We start from the raw sequence: 27196 nt of genomic DNA on the forward strand, positions 1-27196 counted from the left end.
GGAATATGACATGTGTCTCTGGCAAGGAGGTCATGTGGTAGAGAGTGGAGCCATGAATCCATCAGATACAGGGCCTGACACATCACACCCTAGGCTCTTCGCTGAGTCAATAATTTAATGTTGACTTACTGAAGTTGGACAAGAGATAAAAATGAAAAGAGAATGACATGAACAGGAGGAGAGCTAGTATTTGCCTGAAAATGACTGGTCCCTTCCTGCTCCTGCCAAAAAAAAAGGGGAAGTTCAAGATTTGGGTTCCCTAGCCAAAGACCCATGGCTGGAGAGCTCACAGGCTCTAGGGGATAACCTACTATTATAAATTTTGCTAAATGGACATTGTATCAAACTGCCTGCTGGATAAATCCCCATCTCTAGACCTGCCTCAGTTCTCCTCAGGTAAATTTCTTCATGTGGTGGTTGGTATGATGACACCCTAGACAAAGTGCAAGGGAATGCATCTTTGGAGTACTTGTCATAAATGGAATGTCTGTGCCACACACCCCTCCTACCCAAGACACACAGAACACCACAGAAGCGGGTGAAAAGATTGTAAAAGTAAGAGGTTGAGGAGGACAGAGACAAAACAGTGTCTTCCGGGCATGGCCAGACTACATGCTCTCCGGAGCCCCGCTGCTATAATACCTGCACAAGATCAAGCCAATCTACAATCCTGCATGGGGGTTCCTGAAGGAAGGCACAAGGCCCTATCTGGCTGGGAGAACTGACAGTTGATGGCTCCTAGGGGAGGGAAGGTCTATTGTTGGGGGTGTGGCCCTTGGTCAGTTGACATGCTCCAGGGGAGTACTTCACACAAGCCCCGACTCCATGTCCTCTTCTTTTCATTCTTTTATAACTTACTGAACCTGCCAAGTGCTTCCCATAGGCACATGGAGGACGAGTTGGGGTATGTGTGTGGGGGGGTGTGGGGGGTGAATACAATCAAAATACATTTTATGCATGTATGGTACTCTCAGAATAAAAAGCGTTTTAAGAAATGATTTTAGTTCCTTGAGGCTGGAGAGGTGGCTCTGAGATTAGGAGTCGTGGCTGCTCCTTCGGATAATGGAAGCCCAATCCCTGGCCCCCACATAGCAGCTCACAATCATCTCTGAGGGATCTGATACCCTCTTTTGGCTCCATTTATACCAGTCATGGGTGGGGAGCACATGCATAAATACAGGCAGAGCACCAGTAAACAAAATAAAAGTGTGTTAAAAAAGACTTTGTTTCCTCTCATAAGTTGTATTTGTTTAAATTGCTTTCACCTATGATTTTCCTATGACTAACCCTCATGCCTCCTGCTCCCTACATGTAGGCATGGATCAAATCTTTACAAAAAGCAGTGGCTCCCTAGAAAGGCAAAGAAACATGAAATTGTATCAGGAGTTGGAGAGATAGCTCAGCAGTTAAGAGCATATACTGCTCTTGCAGAGGAACCAAGTTCAGTTCCTAGTACCCACTTAAGGTGGGTCACACCCGTCAGTAACTCCAGTGCCCAATACTTCTGGTCTCCTCAGGAAACTGCACTCACCACAGATACACACACACACAATTTAAAATAATAAAAGTAAAGATACATTTTTATTTTATGATGATGGGTGTCTTGCCTGCAAGCCTGGTACCCATGGAGGCCAGAAGAGAACATTGGATCCCTGGGAACTGAGGTTACAGACAGTTCTTAGTAGCCCTGTATGTTCTGGGAATCAAACGTGAGACCTCTGGAAGAGTAACCTGTGCTGTTGACCTAAGCAATCTCTCCAAAATAAATCCTTAAAGAAAAACACATACAGCAGTTTAACCAGTGTTTGCCTGTGCATCCAACTCATACTGGACCTTGTTAAGCACTAACATCTTCAAATCACAATTATTGGATAACTGCATATTGACAAAACGGTTTCTTTTTTGTCCTACTTGGGCTACAGGATGAGTTCAAGGCCAGCCTGAGAAACTTAATAAACCATGTTCCAAAAATGCATGCATATATATGAAAAGGGAAAAAGAGAGACAGGAAGAGGAGAAGGGAGGAGAAAGAAGGAAAGGGGAAGAAAAGAGGAAGGAAGACAAAAAGAAGAGGGTTGAGGATACAGTTCAGTGGTAGGATGCTTACCTAGCATACTCAAGGTCCTGGGTTCAAGACCCAGTACTGTCAAAAAAGAAAAATAGTCTAGAGCAGTGATTCTTAACCTTCCTATTGCTGTGTCTCTTTAATACAGTTTCTCACGTTGTGATGACCGCCAGTCATCAAGTTGTTTTGCTACTTTGTAATTTTGCAGCTGTTATGAATTGTAAATATCTGATATGCATGATACCTGATATGTGACCATCCAAGGGGATCAAGACCCACAGGTTGAGAACCACTGATCTAGCGCCACATGTGGTAGTATAAGCCTGTAATCCCACCACGGAGAAGCATCTTGAGTTCAAGGTCAACCTGGGCCATACAGTGAGATTGACTCTAGACAGATAAATAAGTAAATAAATAAGAAAGAAGAAAAGAAGGAGAAAGCAGGCATAATAGCCGAAAGGTTCAGGCATTACACTGGCCTGCCTTGTTACCCAGCAGAATGCACTCAGGCATCACTCTGGCCAGCCCAGAATTCCATGAGAACCAGTCTACACACAGGTACTTATGGAGGCTGCCATCTTGGCCGTCTCGGCCATGTGGCCTACTTGGTGGCCACCATGTTTACTGCGTGACCTAGCTGTAGGCACGCCCACTCAGTCCAGCCAGCTTCTGCCTACAAAGCCTGCTGACAAATACAATTCACTTACTTTTTGTCTCTTTTGCGCTTTTATTTTTGCCTCTAATTTCATCTTTCATTGGCCCTGTTGCGCATGGCTTGCTTAATACTGTGCCTTTCCAGGGTCCCCTGTTCTATCTGCAGTGGATCTGTCTTCTCGTCACTAACTCTGTCTCTTTAAATATGTATGTGTCTATGTAGCCACTGTTTAAAAAATATAAGGTAACTTTATATACAATTTACAATTTAAATTCAACTATACTAAATATCAAATATTTCTAAATTATTATGTTTAAAGTTATAAAGGTCTATTTCAAATTAACAGAGTATTATATCACACAGTACTTCCTGTAAGCTGTTTACACAGGTAAAACTTCTATTAAAAAAGGGAATTTTTCTCCAGTCACCTATGTGCTTAAGACAAGTCACTAAAGACAGCCCTCAAATGCTCAAATGGTAATACTTTCAGCCAAGTTGCTTCTAACATAAATATGCTGCTAATGTGTCTAATACTTGTGATTTCACAAACTCAAAGGATTCTTGTAAGTTCCAGGGAGGCAAATTGGACCCATCCAAACAGGTAAGATTCATTCTAAATAAATATTATTCAACGTCTCCCTGGTCCCAGGATTCCCTTTCCTTATCTTGGGACATCTTGGGAATCCCTCTCTCTTCTTACAATATTCCCCTAAGAAAAAAAATTTTTTTTCTATCCTTAACCTTGTCCTCTACTCTGCTAACATCCTACCAGGTCTAAGAGGCACCAGAGCATTACAAACAACCAGGACTGCAATGGAGCAACCAGCTACTCCAGACTTGGCAACACCCCAGCTTTCTCAGGTTCCCCCCCAAAATGGTCGATGTCCTCCAGGTCAGCAGGAAGCAGTCTTAAGAACTCAACGTCCTTATTCCTTAACCTGCCATGTCTAACACCCCACCTCTTTTTAATAAAAAATAAAGGTGAGAATAAAAGGTTCAGGCATTACACTGGCTTGCCCTGTTACCTGGCAGAATGCACTCAGGCCAGCCCAGAGTTCCATGAGAACCAGTCTACATGCAGGTGCAAAGGACCCCTTTAAAGGACAGACCCCTGCCCACTTACGCCCTCTGTCTGTCGTCGTCTTCTCTCTCTCATCATCTCTTCTCTCTTACCTCACTCTCTCTCTCATGTCTGTCTTCCCCCTTTTGGTCTCCTTATAATAAACTATGATTAATATGCTCTCCATGGCTTGTGCTCCATCCATCGCGCCAGTCCTGGTTCCCTAATTAACAACAATAGCTCTTAACCGGGTGTTGGTGCCACACGCCTTTAATCCCAGCACTCAGGAGGCAGAGACGGGTGGATCTCTGTGAGTTCGAGGCCAGCCTGGTCTACCGAGCTAGTTCCAGGGCAAGCTCCAAAACAATATAGAGAAACCCTGTCTCGAAAAACAAAACAAACAGGCAGAGGCAGGCAGATCTCTGTGAGTTCGAGATCAGCCTGGACTACCAAGGGAGTTCCAGGACAGTCTCCAAAGCCACAAAGAGACCCTGTCTCGAAAAACCAAACCAAAACAAAAACAAAACAAAGAAAAACAACAACAACAAAAACAAAACAAAAAATAGCTTTTGTCTAATTCCAGCATTCAATGATGCAGGAAGCTTGTCCCAGGTGTTTGGGGTCTTTCTGGGTTATACAATGAGTTCTAAGCTAAATTAGGCTACAAAGGGAAACCCTGTAAAGAACAAGGAAAAAGGAACCAAGGAACAGCAAAAATCACATGTACAAATCCACTCTCTTCCTCTTCGAATGGAGTTTGGAGGGTGGGGATGCTGGTATCTCACAGTGGAAGTCGTTGGTAGGTGCCACTTTCTGGTGGTTTGACATAGTAAACTCCTTCACTCAGACTGCTCGCCTGTTCCACACACTGTAAAGGGCTCTGAAGCAACCCTGAGCAAGACAGAACTCGCCAAAGGCCGTCTGGTGCTTAATCTGATACTGAGTCTGGAGACTCAAAGCTGAGCCTGGAGGAATCCCCTTCTTCCATGAGCCTAGCTCTCCATTAGCGCAGTGAGGAAAGAGCCAACTACACTGTGAAGCGAGCTACAATGAGCAAGGACTCCCAGCTAGACACCCGTGAGGTAGAAAAGCTTGAAAGCAGTCTGATAAGGGCTGCTCCGGTGGCAGAACTGACCCTAAGACTCCGCCCCCAGTCGCAGCCCCACCCCTACTCCACCCATCCCTACCCCACTCCTTCTCCACCCCACCCCACACTGGATTTAGGGGAACGTCTTGAAAGTCTGACAATACAGGCTTAGAAATTTCATCACCGTCCAGCACCGAGATTTTTTTTTTCTCATTAGGAAGCTTATTTGGTCAGTTACACAGATAAAGGGTAGAAATCTGAAATTGGGAAACCAATTAGTAATGGGACTTACTGCAGAGTTGAGTTACGCATAAAGGAACTGGATTTTTAGCTTCAGTAAGAACAAAGATGAGCCGGGCGGTGGTGGCGCACGCCTTTAATCCCAGCACTCGGGAGGCAGAGGCAGGCGGATCTTTGTGCGTTCAAGGCCAGGCTGGACCGATAGCCTCCGAAACAATACAGAGAAACCCTGTCTCGTAAAAAAAACAAACAAACAAAAAAAAACAAAACAAAACAAAGATGAGATGGGAGAAATGTTTGGAAGATGGTCTCTTGAGCACCGAGAGAATATACTGAGTGACCAGGGACAGCCAGGTGAGACAGCTCACGCTTGTAATCCCAGCATTCAGGAGGCTGAGGCAGGAGAATTTCTTTGACCTGGAGATCAGTCTGATGACATATTTCCAGGCTGAACTGCAGTGATATTAAAAAAAAAAAAAAGCCTTCAGGGTTACTACAGACAGAAGCGCCATGAAGAGCAAAGACTGGTACCAGTAATGTAAGCAGCTTCAGGGAAGGTGGGACTCAGGGTTGGCTATCAGGGGCTGGGGATGCAGGGGCAAATGTAACTATGGAGCTTGGTCCTGATGCTGGTAACTTTCTAGACCTCAGATCACTTGACCTCTGTATCTGGTCATTCAAGCACCTTACCTAAAAGCCTACCTCTAATTTCAGTGTTTTCTCTCTTCTGTGATCAGACCCACAGATCAACACCCTTGACCTAAATTCCAGTCCCTTCTCTTTTGCAGGCCACCCTCATTCTGATTTGTATCTTGATATACCTCTCAGTCTTTATCTTGTTCCAGGTCTCTTTCAATCCTAGAGTGGTGAAATCTGGGTGGCCTCAGGCTAGGATCCACCTCAATGGTAGGACACCTGCTTCTCCTTTGCACACTTTGTGTAGAGCCGCAGTAGCTCATGTAGAAACCACAGACTTCCTAAAACAGAAATGTGGTACACATACTTCCCAGTCGTCATCCTGAGACTCCTATTTTGGGTGGTGTTGATGTGTCCTAACCCCTAAGCCAGATGGCCTACAAGGCTGGGTTGATGTTCCTAAGAATCATTTGCTCACCTGTTTGCTCAGTGGGTTTCCTCCAGGACCCAGTGTGCCAGACCTCCAAAACAGCTCCAGGACCAAATGTTGTGCCTGCAAAGGCGTCTCCTGCCTGACTCAAACCTCTTCTTGGCTAGCTTTCACCAGCCTTCTAAAGGCCATAGCAGTGTGTGCCAGGCTTCTCCATTGCTCTGTATTTTAACTGCCTATTTGCTCCCTGGACAGAATTCTGAGTGCTTAGCCGGCATTAACACACACAACAAGCCACACTATGAAAGGCCTTATGCAGGTGCTATTATCCCCATTTTACAAACCAGGAAACTGAGACACAGACTCAGCAACTGGATGGGGTTCAATGAGTTGTCAGGTTTGACTGTTTCTTGCTCATCACTATCCCTGGTATAGGACCTGGCTAATACACTGATGTTAAATAATTCCTGTCAATCTCCTTGAGGTCATCCAGTTCACTCTCTCAATAAACACTAGGTTCCTAGGGCTTCTATAAGAAAGAACAAAATTGAATGTTCTTCATATATCCATTAGTTGATAGATAATTCCTGAACACCTATTATATGTCTAGCTCTGGGCTTAATGCTAGGCAGTGAAGATATCACCTTAGCTCTACAGGAGTTCAGAGTAGGTGAGGTTCAAGTGATCATGAAAAAAAATCAAAGCCTTCAAAAGTTCATTGCATTTCTCTTTGATATTCATAAAGTCATCGTGGATGATCTATCTCATCCTGAAAATAATTCAGGCTTGGAGCCCTGCCAGAAAAGGTTCCTAAGGCTACAGCAAAATCCAGTGCTGCCACCTGCTGGCCACAGAACTGTGTTCCCAGGCCATGTGCCACCTGTATTTGGCTCCAGAATAAGCCAACTCTTATCCCTTTAGAAGTGAGAACCTTTTAACCTTCTCTAACTTATTTGTTCCTCCTGTGTATTGAAATGTGTAAACTACAGCAAAACAGAGTGTTTGTGGCAGGGATAGTGTCAGAGCCCTGTGGTCTCGTGTTCTAGACTGTCCCTTCCCAGGATGCCAGCTTGCCAGGCTCTGTGGCTAACCTTGTGAGACCACAGGGGTCTGTCCTACCTTCTCTCTGTGAAACCTAGTTATATTATCAGGAGAAAAGATGCACAGTCTTGCCTTTATTTCTTGGAAATAAAGATGAATACTATTGTGAATTGAATGTTTTTTTAAACATGTTTACAAACTTGGAGCATGTAAAATATACCCACATCAAAATTACTGTTTCCACTTGAAGCATTTATTTCTGCAGGTTTGAGGTGCTGGTGGGGCATCCCCATGGCTCCGGAAGCTGCACTTAGGCTTTGCAAATTGTATTCTTTCTAATCCTGTCAGTTGAGACTGTCACAGGGATTTGACATTTGCAGTGTTGTGCTACCTCCAAGCCACTGAGCAAACTGAGGTTGATCCCTGGAACCACATACAGGTGGAAGGACAGAACCCACTCCATAACATTTCTTCTGACCCCTGGGTAGGTGCGTGTGTGCGTGCGTGCGTATGTGTGTGTGTTAGCATGCAACACAAGACATCACATTACCTTGCTATCAGTATTTCTCTTACTGAGGCAGGAGAATGGGGCAGACTGAGGGCTGGAAGACTCCTAAAGCCTTCTGAAGGCTGGAAGCACCTCCCAAGTGAGTGAGGCCAACTAAAACCAGCTCCTCTGCCACTACAACAAAAGCCAGTGTCCAAACATGACCCTGCTTATTATGTTACTAACCCTCATCCCAGAGTTAAGATGCTGATGAAAGGCACAACATTGTATGTAGAACTGTGTATCAGCAAGGTATGAGGAAAAAGCCTGAATCTTTTGTGCTGCCCTTGGAGCTACTAAACTTTCTTGCTTTTGCCCAAGTTCCTCCTGGGTGAAGAGCACTATCCCTTAATGAGCTCTGCTTCTGTTGGGACTGCAAGTCTCTGTCAAGCCCTCGTACAGGGATACCTGTGCCCCTCTGATGTCGATATGATTGGATTTTCATGAGCTGAGCACCACAGGTCAAACAAACAGCCTGAGAATGCAAAGGCAGCTGTGTAAAGTTAAAGCTAGTCAGGTGCTGACCCACTAGGAAGGAATCTAGGTGTCTGGTTCAAGGTCTGAACTGGAGGGTCTGGCTATAGAGAAAGGACAATAATAGATCATGGCAAAAAAGGAAAAAAAGTTTCTTACTGCAATCTTTGTTCTTGTTCATGAATTATTAGAAAGGATTGTCCAGGATATTAACTCTCATAAGAAATTTGTTCTTTTGAACATCCTGAAGGGGTACACTGCCTGATACGATTTTATCCCATGACGGAAGACTCAAGACCGTCTGAAGCCAGTGATCTCCCATGAACTCAGAGGCTGAGTACCACCATTCCTGAGAGGAAGAAAAGAGAACAAAAGGCCTAGTCAGGGCTCTTGGCTCGTAGAAGACCGACTAGATTCCCACCAGATTCCAGAAACTGTAATGTGTCCTGAGCATGTTTCTTTTGAGATAGGGTCTTCACTGTGCAGCCTTGGCTGGGCTAACCTTGAACATAGGCTGACTCTCCTGCTCTGTGTACAGAGAGCTGGAATTATAAAGTTGTACTGCCACACATGGCTCTGACTCCTTTGAGCTTTTAAGAACACGGTAATGCACAGGCAAAAATGATTTGTTTTCCTTCCCTTTTTGAGTTTTTGAGACAAGGTTTCTCTTGTGTAACATCCCTGGCTGTCCTGGAACTCACTCTGTAAACCAGGCTGGCCCCAAACTCAGAGATCTGCCTTCCTCTGCCTCCTGAGTGCTGGGGTTAAAGAAGTGCACCACCACAGCCAGGCTTCTTTTTACTTTTGCTTTGTTTCTCCTGTCTCTTTCTTTTGTTTTCCCGAGATGGTTCCCTCCAACCAAAGCTGGCCTTGAATTCTCTGTGTGGCTGAGGATGACCTTGAATTCCTGATCCTCCTGATTCCACCTCCGAAGTATTAAAGGCATGCATTAACATGCACAATTGACAAAAATGATTTTTTTGTTCAAATTAGTAGAACTCCGATGCATCTTCAAATACGCACACATAATTGCACATGTGGTCACTCGTTTCACAGTACCCTTCTGGGTGCTGAGCCTGGGTTTGACCTTTGAAGTATTCCCATGTGGACAGTCATGGAAGCAAAAGGAAAGTGGAAGGAGCCACAGAGATGGGGAGAAACCATGCTAAGGGGGTTTGCATGAGGGAAATGTCTGAAGAATAAGAAGCAGCACCTAACCATGAACTCTGGATACAGACCCTCTTTAGGTAAGGTCTATGATGATTAGTGTAGTTGGAATATGTGTATATTCCCTCACAATCCACATGTTGGAGCCCAACCCCAAGGTGATAGTATTGAAAATCAGGGTCAAGGCATTAAGAAAGGCAAAGACCACTGCTCTAGAGTCTGGTTGAAGTTAAGAATACCTGCTCAATTAACATAGAGACAAGGTTCCTCTCCCATACAAGTATCTTAAATGTGAATACTAAAATAGTAACCATCCATGCTGAAGCCCCACAAGGCACTTCCAATATGGTTTTGTTCCTTCCCTAGCTGCGAAGCTGCAGGTTTCTGGAAACCTCAGAAAAAGATCATAAACGTCATTTGCAGTTAAAAAAAAATCTTAGGTTCCTTGTGCAGTCCTTATGACAGATGGTGTCATACAATCCAATGCAGATATCTCCAGGAACCACCTTTGTACAATGCAATTTCAGGGACCATCAGAATCATGCAATATTTGATTCTCTCTCGAAAAGTTCACATTAATCTGTGTGTGTGCTATCATTGCAAGTACTATTAATGCCCATGCTTAAACCTGTGTTTAAACCTCATCTTAATACACCCAGCTCTACTTTTTTTTTTTTTTTTGGTTTTCGAGACAGGGTTTCTCTGTGGCTTTGGAGGCTGTCCTGGAACTCGCGTGGTAGTCCAGGCTGGTCTCGAACTCACAGAGATCCGCCTGCCTCTGCCTCCCGAGTGCTGGGATTAAAGGTGCGCACCACCAACGCCTGGCCCAGCTCTACTTCTATTTATGAACTTAGCCTCAAATTATTTTCAGCAGCAATGTTAAGAATCCCAGCTTCCACTGAGTGGAGGCCTCTGTTGGGAATTCTTCAGGTGACAGGTGGCAGAGTGGGGTTGTGTCTCTGGCTCCTGCTCCTTCTGCCACTGATGGGGGCGTAGCCAGAGGTACCATCAATGAGGAAATCATCCTCATCAGATATTGAATTCTAGTACCACAGTCTTAGACTTGCCAGTCTGTAAAACTGTGGGCTGTAAACTTCTTGTGAGCCCAAGTGACTGCCCATGCCTCCTAAAACCCAACTGAGAAGTGGGTTCTGTTGCTTCCTCAGAAGGGTGAGCACCCTCACATATATAACCCCAATACACACTGTGGCCTGGCGACTGATGGTCCATACCTTGCTCATGCTCAGCCAGCATTTCTCCAGTAAGTTCCCTTGTGTCTCAGAAAGCTTCAAGGCTGTGTTCAAGAAGAAGTCACAATTGTGACCATTGCCCATTAGTATGCAGACATAAGCCATCAGATGGTAGAGCCTTGGGTAGAAGACGGGGCCAGTGGTATTTTGAGCCACAAGTCTCTCTAAGGTCTAGAGAAGACAAACAACAAATATAACCAGGGACTGGGGATATAGGCCACTCAGATGTGAAGTGCTTGTCAATATGAGTTCAATCCCCAGAACCCACATCTAAAGAGCATGGCAACAGCCAAGGGTGTGGTGGCACAAACCTTTCCCCAGCATTTGAGAGACAGAGTCAAAAGGATCTCTGGAAATTTGAGGTCAGCCTGGTCTACATAATAAGTTTCAGGATGGCTGGGACTACATAGAGAGACCTTGTATCAAATAAGTAAACAGGTAGGTAGGTAGGTAGATAGATAGATAGATAGATAGATAGATAGATAGATAAATGATTGATAGAGAGAGAGAAAGAAAGAAAGAAAGAAAGAAAGAAAGAAAGAAAGAAAGAAAGAAAGAAAGAAAAAAGAAAGCAAACCTGGCATGGTATCACAAGCTTAAAATCCTAGCCTACTATTGAGGTCTACCCCCATAGCTTCCCCAGGAACCACACGTCACTAGAAATACCTCATACTGTACCCGTGGTTTTGCTTGACTCATGGGAATGAGCCAGTGTTTCCTAGGTTTGTGGGAAGGAACTGCAAGTCAGTTCATAAAATATTATAGACTGCCTAATCTGACGTTTGACCTCAGATGTTTGGCATATCCTGCAGATCTGTAGTATCTCTTGGGTGTGATAGTTTAGGAATCAATGTGATCTGAATTCAGTCACATGTAGAGATGTGGGATATCAGCAATTGAGAAGATTATCTGTCCTAAAATGGATCCTGAAGTAACTCATTTCAAGAAATTGGACACTGAAAGGTCTCAGATGGAGAAATTTGTCATGCATATGTCCCTAACTCAGGCTCAGATAACAGAATTTAAATAGTGCCTGAGTAGGTAAACAGCACTCATCAACAGGGAACCTGAGCTCCATACCTGGGGAGCCACGTGGAAGGAAAGAACTGACTTCAAGTTGTTCTCTGGTCTCCACAGGTTCATTGTAGCATGAGCAAGTTCTTCTCTCTCTGCCTCTATCTCTGTCTCTCTGTCTCTCTCTCACACACACACATACACAGAAGCTTAAATAAAATAACTATAGGCTGACTGGACTAAACATCAGTTCCTACACAAAGGGACTGAAATCATGAATTTGGAGGAGGGTGAACTCTATGGACAGTGAAGGAATCACATGAAATCCCTTAAAAACAAACAAACAAAACAGTAATATGCAAAACAATGTAATGGTGGGGAGTCAGTCATTGATAGTCTATTTGATAGCAAATTTCAGCAAATGGAAATATATGTGTAAACATATGCAGGGAAACTTGAGTCATGGTATCATATAGTGTATAAAAAGTACAATCTCTAAATAGAGCAGTTACAATTTGTGAACTTTTTTAATTTAAAATTTTATTACAATTATTGTGTAAGTGTGTGTGAGAGAGAGAATGTGTGTGTGTGTGTGTGCACGTGTGCTACATGTATGTGGAGCTCAAAGAATGACTTTAAGGAGTTGATTCTCTACTTCTACCATGTAGGTCTCATGAATCAAATTCTGGTCATCGGGTTGGGCAGCAAGTATGTTTACCTGCTGAGCCATCTCTCTGCTCCTCCCCCTTTTCTAACTTTTTAGGAGGGTTGTCTTGAAAAAACTTTTAGCATACATATGTGCAAATTCTGTAATGAGAGGACAGTTAGCCAGGAGGCAGATGGGAGTCCACTAGAGGAGGGCAGTTAGCCAGGAGGCAGATGGGAGTCCACTAGAGGAGGGATTTATGCTGGACAACAGCGAGCGGGCCTCACCTTGAGGAGCTCAGCACCACAGTCCTGTACATTCTCCACCTGCTCTTCTATTTGCTTCTGAAGGTGGAGAACTTGCCCTTCCATGTACCTAGAGATTCCTTCATAGTAAAGAACTGTTGGGGTTCTCCGTGTCACCAGAGTTTTAGCTCTATTGGAAAACTTGTAGAAGTTGTCCCATTCCTGAAGTCTGGCATACCTGCACCACCAGGGAACAAATGAGAATCAGTATGGCTTTCTGGGTGGGCTAGTTTCCTGAGCGATCTCTCTGGATGTCAGTTTTCAGTACTTTGGCCCTCTGCCTGCCTCTTGTCTAACACAGCAGAATGGTAGGCGATGGGGATCGGGTAAAGGGTAGCATCATATGATTCCGGAGGAACAGAGCCCTCAAGAGCACACACATAGTGTTGGCCACCATCTGTTATGCTCCTTAGACTCTAGGAAGTGAGACAGATTACACACTTCAGACTTGAAGACACTGCCCTAGTTGCAAAGAGAGGTGGTACTCAGAGTGGCCTGTGGAAGGGCCAGTGTCATCTGCAGATCCCCAGGTCTGACTTGGTTGGTTGGTAATTTGGGAGAGACTGAGATAAGCACAGCTCAGTACCTGTGCTGTCTCCATCCTAAGAACCAGTGAAGCTGACAGGGAACATGGCATTGAGCTTCTCTGTCATAGAACAGAAAGAGGCCTGCCTTGATGGGGAAACCCAAGGTTTCTAGAACCTTCCATTGCAGAGTAATTAGGTCTAATGCTGGAGCATTAGTGTTATTTCCTGAAGATACTATATAGCCCATATTTTCCAACGTCACCACCTCAAAACAACATTTTCCCATCTGTTTAGATCTGGGCAGGTGTATGTGGGCAAGTGGTGCTATTTCTTCATGTGCTCCAACCATAGCACTCCTTAGAAATTGGTAGAATTGTCCTTCAATAGCCCCTCAGTGCCAGGATGCCCCCAGACCACAGATACTCAAGTTCACAGAGGTTCGAAATTCTTACATAAAATGGTGTAGCATTCGAAAACCCCACGCACATCTTCCTGCATCCCCACTCTCAATGTAACCCTGTGCAAACAGTTGTTACACTTATTGTTTAAGGAATAATGACTATGAAGCAGGCTCCACATGTTCAGGGCGGTGTAACTCTTCCCCCATGCATCATAGCTTCTCTTTTAGGTTCATGGAATCCACTGCCACAAAACTCCTGGCCACCCAAGCTGTCTATGCAACAAGCTTTGTATCGCTGTGCCATTGAGACAAGTGAGACAACTGCTTTTCTGTCCTTGGCTGAAGATTCCTAGAGGATCCCTCAGGAGGCTTTCTCCACAAATACTCTCTGGTACCTTTAAGCTGTCTCAGATATAAACTATGAATATGTTTTCTTTATTTTAAAGAATTTCACCGAACTCTTCTTTCACTTCAGAAATGAAACTGTGTCTAACACATCGTTACCAAACAGCTATGCAGGAGTAAAGCCCCAGGAGGAGTCCATTCTGGAACTTGAGGATTCTGTTGTCTTCGTTGTGGTGTATGAAATCCAAGCATTCTTCAAATGTTCTGTAAATGAAACCTGGAAAAGAGAGAAGCAGAGTGATCTTGCAGTGGTAGCATGTCGTAGGGGTGGGGACAGGGTCTTTCTGGTCTTTAGTTCCCCAGTAGAATTTCCCAGTGCAGAGAACATAGGATCTGGTCACTTTAGGTATTCAAAAGGTCCTGTAGGTTGCAGCAATCACATTTCTGCATTGGCCTGTTTCCCAGCTACATTGTGGATTCTTATGGATACATAGCCTGGTTTATAGATGAGACCATACTCAACTACTACAAGAAGTCCTGGCAGTCCAGGATTTGTTTTCCACCCATAGGTCCTTTATTGGCAGCAGCCTGTGTCTTTGCTTTGTGAAGCATGTGTGGAAAACAAACCCCTGATTGGTCTCTTGGCTTAACATGAGGACCACCTACTCAATACTATTTAGAGGTTGTCAGGAAAGAACTTGTTTTTCCAGATTACTGTGATTGCGGATTCCTGGAAATAAGATGTTTGCAGAGGCTGACTGACTGATAGAACTTCAGTGATAAAGAGAAGTTGGTATATTGCAGGTCCAGAGGTTGAATGTAATTTATCCTGGACTATCTTTAGCACCTTGCTCACTTCTGTATTGGACCCAACAATCTGTGACTGACATGTAAAAACCTTTAGAATGTTCTTAGCAGACCACTAGTTTCTACCAACTGAACCCTTAAACCTCACACAACATCTGAGGCCTATAGTTGAGATTTGTCCACTTTCCTGTAATGGGTGTCTCTGATGTACCCACCTATATATTTGAAAAGGATCTTGATTTATGACTTTCCTTGTAATATTATTATAAAAGAGTTCAAGCCCGTATTGGTGGCATATGCCTTTAATCCCAGCACTGGGGGAGGGGGATTGGGCACAGAGGCAGGCAGATCTCTGTGAGTTCAAGGCCAGCGTGGTCTACAGAGCGAGTTCAAGGACAACCTCCAAAACAATACAGAGAAACCCTGTCTTGAAAAACAAAACAAAACAAAAAACAAAAACAAAAACAAAAAACAAAAAGCAAGAGTTCAAGGAACTACTTCATGTTGGAACATGGAATTGTATTCCTGGGCCCTCATCTCTCATACTTGGCTCCAGAATAGACTCTTTCTTATCCTCTTTGAGGCCAGAGCTGTGTTTCTGTGTTGACATTACCAACAACTACTAATGCCTGTAAATGTCGTTCTCAACAGGCCAACCATTGTATGCATGTTAAAGCATTCGCATAGCAACGCATTGTTACTGACAATGTTCATGCTCAAGAATCATGCAACCAAGTTACAAAAGAAGGTCTCATAAAGTTCTAAGTAAATTTACAGTTTTTGTGTTGGGCCATGTGCTGGTTAGTTTTCTGTCAACTTGACATAAGCTAGAGTCATCTAGGAAGACAAAACCTCAATTGAAGAGAGGCTTCTGTCAGTCCTATAAGCCTTGATGTGGGAAGGTCCAGCCCATTGTGGTAGGTGGTCTGAGGTTGTATAAGAAAACAGGCTAAGCAAGCCAGAAGAACAGGCCAGTGAGTAGCACCCCTCCACGGCCTCTGCCTCTAGGTTCCTAACTTGAGTTCCTGCCCTGACTTTCCCTAATAATAGATTGTAACCTCTAAGGTGAAATACATCCCGTCCTCCCCAAGTTGCTATCAATCACAATGTTTTATCACAGCAACAAAGACCAAAAAAGGACAGGCCACACTAATAGCTATGTAGCCTGCTGGCCATGTGTTGGACATGTTTTTCAACATGAAGTCTTAAATAAATCCTGCAAAAATTAAACACTCCTAGTAAAAGGCGCATTATAAAAACAATCCCAGTGACTACACTCATTCAGAAACAGACATGACAGCTCAGACCTACAAGCTTCTTCCAGATTTTATTATCCTTTGTCACTGTTCTCCCCCACTTCACCCCAAGCATGCTACCCCCCAACCTTTTAAGACAGAGTCTCACTATGTAGCCCTGGCTGTCCTGGGATTCACTATGTAGACCAGGCTAGCCATGAACTCTCAGAGATCTGCCTGCCTCTACCTCTCAAGCGTTGTGATTAAAGATGTGCACCATTACACCTGGCATTCACTGTTCCCTGACAATTCTGGTAATTGCTAAATAGCTCCTTGAATCACATCATCAGGCTCTCTCCATTCCTGAACACTAGGTGGCCCCAAAGTCCTGAGAACTGCCTCCTCATTCCAGCATGGGGATCCACCCCTATTTCTTTTAATTCTGAAGCCAGAATAAATTCCATGCTTACCACAATAAAGCATGATGTCCAAACAGACAAAATAGAAAAACGCCTTGCTGAAGATGTGCTCCTCTGTTACAGAAAGGTCCCACAACCATTCTAGTACCTGGACCAAATGTTTGTACCTGTGGAACAGAATGGGTAGTGGGATTAAAAAGCAGTGAGAGCAAAGGATGGAGTTGGGTCCTGGTATAGGTTAGTCTTGGTCATGAACAGTAATTCAGAAACAAATACAATTCTTTTTGTTTGTTTGCTTTTCAAGATGGGGATTTCTCTGCAGCTCTATAGACCAGGCTGGCCTTGAACTCACAGAGATCCATCTGTCTCTGCCTCCTGAGTGCTGGAATTAGAGACTGCCCATCTACAAATACAACATTAAAACAGACTTCAGCTGAGGGGGTGGCACACCCCTTTAATCCTAGTACTTGGGAGAAAGAAGCAGGTGGATCTCTGTGAGTTCAAGGCCAGCCTGGTCTACAGATAGAGTTCCAGACAGCACAGAGAAACCCTGTCTCAAAAAACAACAAACAAATAAACAGAATTAAAACCTTCCCTCTCTCAGAACTAGAACCTAAGTCTCCAACTGGATCCCCCCAAACTGTTCTTTTAGGGTTCCCCATGTCATAGGGTCTGGCATCAGGTCAAATTGGCCAGGCTCTTAAGTCTTTGTTGCTGTTCTTCGGGCATACACAATGCTTTCCTAATTTCCTTGTACCTGGCAGGGATGCAGACCTAATTCCCACAATAGGTGTGATGGATTGCCCGTCTGTCCCTGGTCAGAGCAGCCAGATCAGGGATGAAGAACACAGAACTCCATTAAAAGAATTAACAGGAGCCAGGTGTGGTAGAGCATGCATTTAATTCCAGCACTCAGGAGGCAGAGGCAGGTGGATCTCTATGAGTTCAAGGTCAGTCTGATCTACAAAGTGAGTTCCAGGACAGCCAAGGTTACACAGAGAAACCCTGTCTCAAAAAAACAAAAACAAAAACAAAACAAAACAAAACAAAAAACCCAAAAACAAAAACCCACCCAAAAAAAAATTAACAGGAAAAAAAAGTTTTACTGATTGGTAAAAGATGACAGTTACCAGTTACATTATCTTGCTATAAACCGCAGTTCCTTTCCTATGCTATGGTCAGGGTGAAATAAGCCAGAACCCCCAAACAGCTTCCTGTTCTAGTTAGCTTTAATTGCCACCCCAATAGCCTAGAGTCATCTGGGAGGAAAGCTTCCTGACTAAGGGATTGCCTAGATCATATTGACCTGTGGTAATGTCTGTGGGAGATTGTCTTGATTATTAATTGCTGCTGGAGGGTCCAGCCTACTGGGGAAGGCGCCATCTCTGGTTCTAACAGCTAGCTAATCCTGGACTGGAGAGGGAAAAAGAGTACAAGCCAGCAACAAGCCATGGTTTCTGTTCAGGTTCCTGCCTGAGTTTCTGCCCTGAGTTTCCTCAGTGATAGACCGTGACCTGCAAGTATAAACTGGAATAATTACCACCACCCCCTCTGCTTTTGGGCAGTGTTCTATCACATGACAGGAAGGAAAGGAGACTCCTAACTTTGGAAAATGCTTTAGAACAAATACCTGCTTTTCAAGAAGAGAGATTTACTCAGTCTGCAGAGAACTATATGGTATTTGTTGGGATTCCGGAGAAGTGACCACATCCTATGGGCTCGGGAGCCTGGGAAGAAAGCAATTGTGGTGTATTTGGGGGTTATTACATGTAACTTTATGCCCTTTCTTGATTAGCTAGCATTTACCTAACTCAATGGCCAAGTCCAGATGACCCATTAAGAACTTGATATGGCTCAGTGTGTCAGCCACATAAGCCATGATTTCGATGGCCTCGCCTTTCATGGGGAGGTTCAGGAGCTGCTCCATGACCAGGATTTCATATTTGAACCACAAGCCCTGGTATCCAGCCAAATAGTGGTACAGTGAATAGTCCAGAAAAGCCTTGATGATCTATAAGGGCAGCAACAGAGAGAGGAGGAGGGAGACTGAGGAAGAATTCCAAGGTGAAAGACTCAGTGCCTACTGCTGGACTGCAGCTAGTCAATGCCATGGACTTAGGTGCAGTAATCAAACTAGGTGTCTGCCACCTATTTACTGGGTCTTCCAGGATAGGCTTCATGGTTTCACTTGTATACAGTCTTTAAACAAAATACAAAAAATAGTTTACATATGTGCATAAATGGCTATACAGCACAAAACTAAGCTGGTGCAATCAAGTCTACACAGTAAGTAGCTATGTTAAGGTTGAGGGAGTATTTGAGAGGGAAGAATTATTCTTTCTTATAATTTCTTTTGTAATGCATAAGAAGTGTTCTAATGGTTTGGTTAGTTTAATAAAGTAAGGACTAATTTAAAGCATAATCGGAGTCTTGAGAAGTTGCTTACTCTTTAGTCAACTTTAAAATGAGAAAGTTGCCTGAGACTATAAATGCTTACAGAAAAGCAAAGACAAAAGAATTCCTTCCGAAGAATCAGTTTACACACACACACACACATACACACACACACACACACACACACACACTCATATATACAAACACTCATAAACGCATACATAATACATACAAAATTCATTGTATAAACTGCTTTGAAAAATACAGATGAGACAAAAATACAGACTACTAATAGTTTCTCTAATAGTCCATGTATTTTATGTTGGGGTGTGATTATACAGGGAAGGCTTTTTAGGGCTTTTCCCAGGAGAACTTTTCTTCCTAGAATTCCTCAAATTCTGTCAAAGGCAAGTCTCTACATATTTTTTAAGTCACAACATTCTTCTTTGCAAACTACAAATTCCTGGTGTGAACATGCAAAATGCTACCACAAAGAAAGCATGGCCATACATGGTTGTGGGCAAATGAAAATTCTACAGCAGCAACAGTCTCTGACTCCTCGTATGTGTACCAAGAGAAGAACGTTCGGTTGTTTCATATTGTGGGGCAAACATAAAGCTCAGAGGTTGTGTGGCTTGCCTGTGTGACTTGCTGGTGGTCACACTAAGGATGGCTGTGGTCTGGAAGCCACTCTCTGAGTTCTCATCTTGTCCTTCTATTACCTTAAACTGTCAATGGCTTGATTTCATCTTTTGAAAGCTAACTATCTTTTACATTAGCTTCTTCAGCTCTCACTCTCTGAGTATACTACTGAGTTTTCCAGAAACACCTTAGTAAACATCTAATTATCCAAGCAGGCCTAGTGGCACACACCTGTAATTCCAGAACTCAAGATAATGCAAGCTGGGGGCCATCCTGGGCTATACAGTGAGGCCTGTCTCAAACAAACATGAATCTTCTTCAGACAAAATAAGACACACAAGCCTGGCATGGAGGTGCACACATTTAATCCCAGCATTAGGGAGGCAGAGGTATGTGGGTCTCTGTGAGTTTAAGGCCAGCCTGGTCTACAAAACTAGCTCCAGGACAACCAGGGTTATATGGAGAAACCCTGTCTCAAACAAAGCAAAATAAGACAAAAACTACAGTGAATCTATATAACAAAAAATTAAGATTTTACAAAAGCAATACAATGCCATGCTTCTCATTGTATTTTGCTGCTGTTGTTTTTAATGCAAATGTTATGTTGATATATACTTACTACTGCTGTTTTTAAGAAATTTAAGTTTTTCTCACTTTGTGTCCTATAATATCAATTCCAACCCACAAAAGTAAAAGCTGTTTGACTCTTTAATGATTTCTGACCGTGTAGTTATCTGGAGTCAAAATGTTTGTTAGCTGCTGGCAAAACCACCCAACCAGAGAGGCTTCCATTACAACTATGTGATTTTCAGTTCCCATTGGCTTTGGCTAAAAGGCTTGTTGTTTTCTAAATAAGATTCAGCAATTTCAAGGACAGCTATGAACATACCTGGAAATCATGATGAGTTTCCAGGGAGGCATTCATTTGCATCATTGCTGCCAGTTGACCATAATACTTGTAGCGGAAAAAGAAATCAAAGCTATAGATCTTCCACAGCAAGGAGAAGCAGTAGGCTTGCAGGTAAAGTTGTGCCAGTTTCTTCCTGTCACAAGGATGGCAGATGGACAGAGGAGGTTTTGTCACTGTCGGGTTCATGTGTTCAGGCCCTCCTGCAGTTCTTCCCAGAGCCCTTACCTGAACTGGAGGCCTGACCCATGACTGGAGAGCGTGATCCTTTTTACGAAGTACTTAAGTAGGTTACATTGGATTAACTGTCTGAATCTCACCTTCTGTGTAAAACGGGGTCAGGTCATCCCTTCCCTTCCTGTAGACTCAAATGTGATGAGCGGCATCCAAGTACCTTTAACCAGCTTCACTTAATTATTGATACTTGACAAGAGCAAGTGTTCTTATCTAAACTATATTGTGGGGCAGCGGAGATGACTCAGCTGTTAAGAGTACTTGTTGCTGAGGACACAGGTTTAATTCCTAGCACCTGAATGACAGCTCAAGACCAACCTAAATACAGATGCAGGGGATCTGACACCCTAGTCTGACCCTAGTGGGCACCAGACATACATATGGCACACAGGCATACATGTAGGAAAAATATTCATACAGATAAAAGTAAGTAAATAGAAAAATGGTCTCCATTTTATAAGGAAGAAAACGTGCTTCATAAAAATGAAACAGGTTAGTTCCAAATACCTCAGGTGCTATCCTGCCTCTGTCTCCCAAGTGTCAAGATTACAGGCCTGTGATACCACTTCCATTATTGTTTTCTTTCTAATAGTCATTTAATTTATTTGCTTATTTTGTATGTTTTATAGGTACAAGTGATACCCACACCTATACATATGCATAAGAGTATGCCAGATCCCTCAGAAACGGAGTTACAAGCATTCTTGGGATGCATGGTGCAGTGGTTTGAATGAGAATCTTCTGCACACCTGTGGAATTTGAGTACTTGGTTGGAGGAAGTATGTTGCTGGGGGCCGGTTTAGATGCCATATTGAGTTCACTCTGTTTCCTGATTATGGTTCAAAATATGAGCTCTTAGCTGTTCCTCCCACCACACCTCACGCTTCTGTCATGCTCATCAATACAAGGCTGCTTATATTAAAGGGACCTCACCCAGCCCCTGTTTTAGCAGCCATGATAGGCTGCAGAAATGACATATAGGTCTCTGACTCAGCATATGTCACAAAGGAACTCCAGGGCAGACCAAACCCTCCCCCTTAGCCTCCAGGGTGCTTAGTTCCTGGAAACTGTGTGTACCAGGCCACCTGCAAGAAACAAAACCTCAAAAACCACAGAATGTTCCCAGCAACAACCAACGAGAATAGCTAGCAAAATTACATGCCAAAATATGACTTTAAAAATTTTCCCTAATTGTTCTCAAGTATCAACCAATCAAGAACTAACCCATATCTCTCCCCACCCAATGAACCCTGCAGTTTTTGCCTTCAAATACCCCAGCAATAGACAAGGAACATACTTCCTCTGGTGGCTGCTGAGCCAGCTAACTAGACTAGGTCCCTGCCATGGTTGGATAGAGCAATAAATCTTCCTTTTTTATTGCAGTGTGGTGGGTCTGTGTCCCCAGTGGTCTTTGGGGATCTTCAGGACTTGGGCACAACAAAATGTGTACTGGGGCCCAACCCTGGTCTTTATGATTGTTCAGCAAGCATCTTAACTGCTGAGACATCTTTCAGCCCTTCAATCAGTTTTTATAGTTCATTTATAGACCAAATCTTAGCTACATTTTAAATTAATGACCACCCATCCTTAATATGACCCTTATCAAATTCATAGAAGAGTAAGGAAGTTTGTCCTTTGGCAGATGTCCTCAAGGCCTGCTAGTTTTCTGGGGTAAGAATAATATTTAGTATCTTAGGAATTCATGAAAGGAAGGCTTGTAGCTGAGAGTCTAAGGAACACAGCACTGGTTCTCACATCTGATTCTGAATCCATAGGAGAATCATTGTATGAGTGAGAAGGAGAATTGGTGTTCACTTTGTGTTTTTCCTTTATAAGAGTTGTCATGGTCATGGTGTCTTTTCACAGCAATAGAAACCCTAACTAAGACACTTTGTAAAGGAACCCCATGTTTTATCACCTGGAATTCATTGACAAAAGCTACTTATGAAGTGCTCTGGGAACCCTGGCCCTGGCCAGCAAGCCCTTACCATATCTGCTGCCACTCCATCCTACAAGTGATCAGACAAAACAGGAGTGTTTGAGCTACTGGAGCACCAGGTTGTGAGGACAGACTTATGTTGTACGGAAGCTGTTTTCATCTGAGGAATGAAAAATGAGACCCTCAGCTTTCCCCAGCTCCTTTCCTTACCCTGGCAGCGAATCCTCCTGGGGATGCTGATTCATTAAATGGAAGAGTCTGTTTTTTTCAACATGTGTCTGGAAAAGCAGGCTGATGAAGTTGGAAGGAAACGCTTGGTTGAGAAGTTTCAGTGCCTTCCTCAGCATTTTCTTGGCAAGCACCATCTGCCCCATATTAAAACAGACCTAAGGGAGTTGGGAAGGGAGAGAGGAAAAGCAGTCTCTTTTAGACTTTTAGTTGGTGTGCTATAGACTTAGTCAGTGTGCTATAGACTTAGTCTGTGTGTTCCAACAGTAAATTTGGAGGAATACTTATCTAAAAGCTGAACCCAGGGACAAAACCTCCATGTGCCTTGGCATATTAAAAATAAATGTTTATTAGGTGCCTGCACAAGGAAGGCTGAAGAGTAGGGTTTGATTTGAGCTGTGTATAGTATAAGGGGATATTTACTCATCCATGCACACTGTTACAAAGACATTTCATAAAGATGTCAATCTACTTGGTAGGAAAGAAATCAAGTTATAGCAAGAAAGTATTGAGCCAAGAAGCTTGGGGTTCGAGAATCTTGGGCAGGGATCTGTGTGACAGCAGGTGAGAGGGGGGTATAGAATATATACAGATGACTTCTACTCCTTCTGTGAACTGTCTTGGGACTCAGACATAAAATGACAACTTTATGCCTTCAGTGGCGCCTTACCTGACCTTTGAGACTGTAAAATGTAGCATATTCAAAGGTCTGACTCCAAGAATTTTCATTTGTCAGCGTTTTCAGCAGCTTTTCTCCCTCACACAAATAAATGTATGCCTGCAACCAACCAGCAGAGATCAGAAGTGGTGACTTGTAACAGAAGGTCACTTGCCTCAGAAACTACTGAAGCAAGGGAAGACGGAGTCACTTCAGGTCCCAGGACATCCCTGTGCCTGGTCCCACTGGTTATACTGGGCCTCCAAACTAGATAGAAGCTGTCTACCTCTGTCTGCTAGATTTAGCAATTACCTCTTTTTGTTTCATTATATGCATGTAATTACCTCAGTACTAGGGGGTGTGTTGCCATGGAAACTTAGTTTTCCTAAGGAAGTGTTATCTGGCGGTCTCAAGTTTGTCTGTGTGATGGTTTAGCCAAACTGCATGGAGACAAAAGTGGGTGAGCCTCTGAGGGCTACAGGACTGAAATCAAATTAACATCAGCCAGGAAACCTATAGATATTTTGTACTCTAAAGCATTGTTGGACAGCAAGGCATAAGCTACTGGGGTGTTACTTAGGAGGACTGTGACGAAATGAAACATTTATACTAAGAGTGAACCCAAATCACTTACATATAAGCCCATTTTCCTCTCTCTAAGACAGACAACTTCAAAAGTGGCAATATTTCATTAGGCTTTGTAGCCTAGGCTGGAATTGTAGCTTAGGCTGACTTCAAGTTTGTGATTCTCCTGCCTCAGCTTCCAAAGAATACCACCATGCCTGGCTTGGTTGCAGTACTATAATTAATCAATTATTACTTTTTTTTCAAGATGGAGTCTTGTGTATCTTAGGTGGCCATGAACTTGTGATATAGCTGAATCTGGCCTTGAATAGATCCTGATCATCCTGCCTCTACCTCACAAGAGCTTGTATCACAGGTATGTGCCCCCATGCCAGGCATATGATGCACGATGAGTACAGTGGTTTGAATAGAACTGGCTCTCATAGATTCATAGGTTTGAATACCTGGTCATTAGGGAGTGGCACTATTAGGAGGCATGGCCTTGCTGGAGCAGGTGTGGCCTTGTTGGAGGAAGTGTATCGCTGGAGGTGGGTTTTGGAAGCTCAAGCCAGGCCCAGTGGCTCTCCTTTCCTGCTGTCTGCCTGTGTGCTAGCCATGCTTCCCACCATGATGACAATGAACTAAACTTTTGAACCTGTAAGCAGGCCCCAATTAAATGCTTTCATTTATAAGAGTTGGTGTGGCCATGGTGTCTCTTCACTGCAATAGAACATTGACTAAGACAATGAGGGTACTTGAAATTGCTCTAACTGTTTCCTCAGTCTGAGATCATCTCCCTTCTCAGCGATGTGATTTTTCTAAGGAAAGAGCTGCTGGCAGGGATGAACATGGAGTAATACAAAAGCACACAGGAGCTGAACTCTGGCTGTGTGTCTGAGTCTTAGGGGCGGAAGCGGAGGAGGTGTCGGACAACAGCTTACTTTATAGTTGTCACCCAGGATGAGATAAGCAGATGCAACTTCTAGGAAGTAGTACAGGGCTTTGTTGTTTTCTTCTAAGGCTACAAAATGTTGGGCCAGTGGCAAGAGGACAATCTGGAGCAGCTCCTCACACTGACATGATTCCAGAGGGATGATATCTTCCTGAGATGACTTCATCCTTATGATAATGTTGTCAAAGAAATGCAATACTAGTTCCTTTATTTCTGCATCACTGTTTAAATATAAGAATAAGTAGATCATCAATAAATTATAGACATGGAACAGATTTTGATATGAAGTTACTTTTGAAGACTAACAAAATCCAGTGTTGCTTACTGGCCAGATGCACCATGCAGCCCCTACCAGTTTCTCTATGTACCTAAGAAGCCTAAAGGGCTGACCCCGAAGGGACCCCAAGAGTAATTTCATGACAATTGCTTCTGTTCTATTTCCTAAAAACCACATATGTGCATACCTGAGATTCTCAGGGAATTTGTATTTCTTAGGGAGCTCTGATTTAGCAAAGATGACTTCCTCTTGAGCTAGAAAATAATTGAGCAAATGAGACATCTGCCATCCGCCAAAGACTCTTATTCCTTTTACCCAGCAAGGAACCACATTTCCCAGTCTGCCACTAACCCCCTCCCCTACCCCCCACCTCCAGGTACCTCAGCTTAGAAAAAGCCACGTGGTTCTTTTCTCAGGTAGAATCAGATCATGAGTGATGGGTATCACTTCTGAAGTCCATGGGTTTCTACCCTGTTCTTTCCTTAGACAGGAAAGCAACTAGTTCTGAACAGCCAAAGGAAAGCAAAACACGACCAGGAGGAGCCTGAGTCTGTAGCTGTCTGCCAGGCTACTTGTCAAAATTTCAGCTTTTGTCTTTATATTCCTGACTTGTGTGACCATCAACCTGCATGCAGAGCTTTGCCATGATTCACACCCTGCACAAGAACCCTACCTCCTGAACTCTAATCAGTCCTTTGTAATTGGTGCAGCTCTACCCAGAACCTCACTTTAGATGGCAGCACTCACTGTGTCCTGATTTTTTGATACAGATTTTAATGTCAGTAGCAGTATACATATACTTCGTTTTCTCTGAGACAAGGTCTCCTGGAGTCCACGCTGACTTTATACTTGCCATCTAGCATGACCTCAAACTCCCTGATCTTTCTGCCTCCATCTTCCAAGTGTTGGGATTACAGGCATGTACAATAATCAATTTAGTTTTATAATAGTAATAAATATATTTTCAATTTTGAAAAAAATGCAATGTTAAGGATAATAAGTGATAGCAGTCAGCACTCAGTAACAATTGTGTACATTTCCCTGACATCTTACTTGCCCTGGTAGCATGAGACCTACCACTCATGAACCATTTTCTGTGTTCCTAAGCCCTTGGAAGACTTGACTCTAAGATTCTAAACTTAAAGATGGACCCTCTTCTTTTACGTTATTTACTTGCATGAGTGGACATATTGCCACGTGGTGTCAAAATGCCATTTAAGTATTTCTGCTTTATACCCATAGATTAGTGCTGCTCTCAGCCTTGGTCAGGGTTGCTTCCGGTTGCAGTAAGTGATGATTAATGTAGAGACTCAATACTGGATAAAGTACTAAGAAGGAGTGACTGTGGGGTGCTCAGTCTGCTTTGACTCTTCCGAGGCTCAGGGAACCCCCAACATGCCACCTAACTGGACTCCATCCCTGCTGTGAGACATTTTGATTTCAGCTCAGCTACCCTTCACTTGCCAGATCTCTGTGTGGAAGTCCCAGTGAGACGGACTCTGCTACCCCAGGTGCATTGCCAGCTCGTCCCTGCCCCATGAGCCAATCCCCACGGCTTGTGTCCCAAACCTCAAGGGGATTGAAGGCTTTAAACTCCTGACTCAACCCAAAGAGATTTGAATGTCCAGGGCTTCCCAGCAAGAGTTGGGACTGATTAGAAGTGAAGTAAATTTTACTTTTAAATCCTTGAGATGTCGCAATCTTCTTGACGGTACTCATATCCAAAGTGTTGAGTCGAATGTCCACTATGAAGTGGTGGTAAGGGATGAAGTCCCTATTCCTGCAGTGGTTGCATCGATGGGCACTCTCCTCCAAAAAGCGGGCGCATTTCAGATGTAAGACTTTCTTCTGGTCCTTAAGCCACAGTTCATAGGCCGTTTTCTGCATTATTGGTTTGCAGAAGCGAAGGATGTGGCACTCAATCACCTCTCCTTCCATTTCCCGGAGCTCCTCATCATTATGACCTACAAGGAGAAGGAGGGGCTCTTTAGCCAGGCAGCTGCTCCTTCCTAACACACATCAGTTCTTTAGTTATGGTAGGTTGTTCTATA

At 43.6% G+C, this 27196-nt stretch overlaps 1 protein-coding gene across 1 annotated transcript in view; it reads right to left on the reverse strand.

Annotated features, from left to right (window-relative positions):
* Positions 1 to 7445: 7445 nt before the first annotated feature.
* Positions 7446 to 27196, reverse strand: part of Adcy10 (adenylate cyclase 10) — a 76252-nt gene continuing 56501 nt past the window's right edge. Inside the window, exons 22-34 of the mRNA XM_040738628.1 lie at positions 26822 to 27109; positions 25333 to 25399; positions 24858 to 25089; positions 23365 to 23472; positions 22677 to 22852; positions 20276 to 20429; positions 18157 to 18361; positions 17981 to 18077; positions 16402 to 16517; positions 14049 to 14166; positions 12600 to 12795; positions 10635 to 10823; positions 7446 to 8584 (exon numbers count right to left, since the gene is read on the reverse strand). Of these exons, the coding sequence (XP_040594562.1) occupies positions 8423 to 8584; positions 10635 to 10823; positions 12600 to 12795; positions 14049 to 14166; positions 16402 to 16517; positions 17981 to 18077; positions 18157 to 18361; positions 20276 to 20429; positions 22677 to 22852; positions 23365 to 23472; positions 24858 to 25089; positions 25333 to 25399; positions 26822 to 27109 (2108 nt within the window). The 3' untranslated portion in view covers positions 7446 to 8422. The remainder of the gene's footprint in view (positions 8585 to 10634; positions 10824 to 12599; positions 12796 to 14048; positions 14167 to 16401; positions 16518 to 17980; positions 18078 to 18156; positions 18362 to 20275; positions 20430 to 22676; positions 22853 to 23364; positions 23473 to 24857; positions 25090 to 25332; positions 25400 to 26821; positions 27110 to 27196) is intronic.

The sequence above is a fragment of the Mesocricetus auratus genome, unplaced genomic scaffold (genome assembly GCF_017639785.1).
Source record: "Mesocricetus auratus isolate SY011 unplaced genomic scaffold, BCM_Maur_2.0 Super-Scaffold_100676, whole genome shotgun sequence".
Lineage (NCBI taxonomy): Eukaryota > Metazoa > Chordata > Mammalia > Rodentia > Cricetidae > Mesocricetus > Mesocricetus auratus.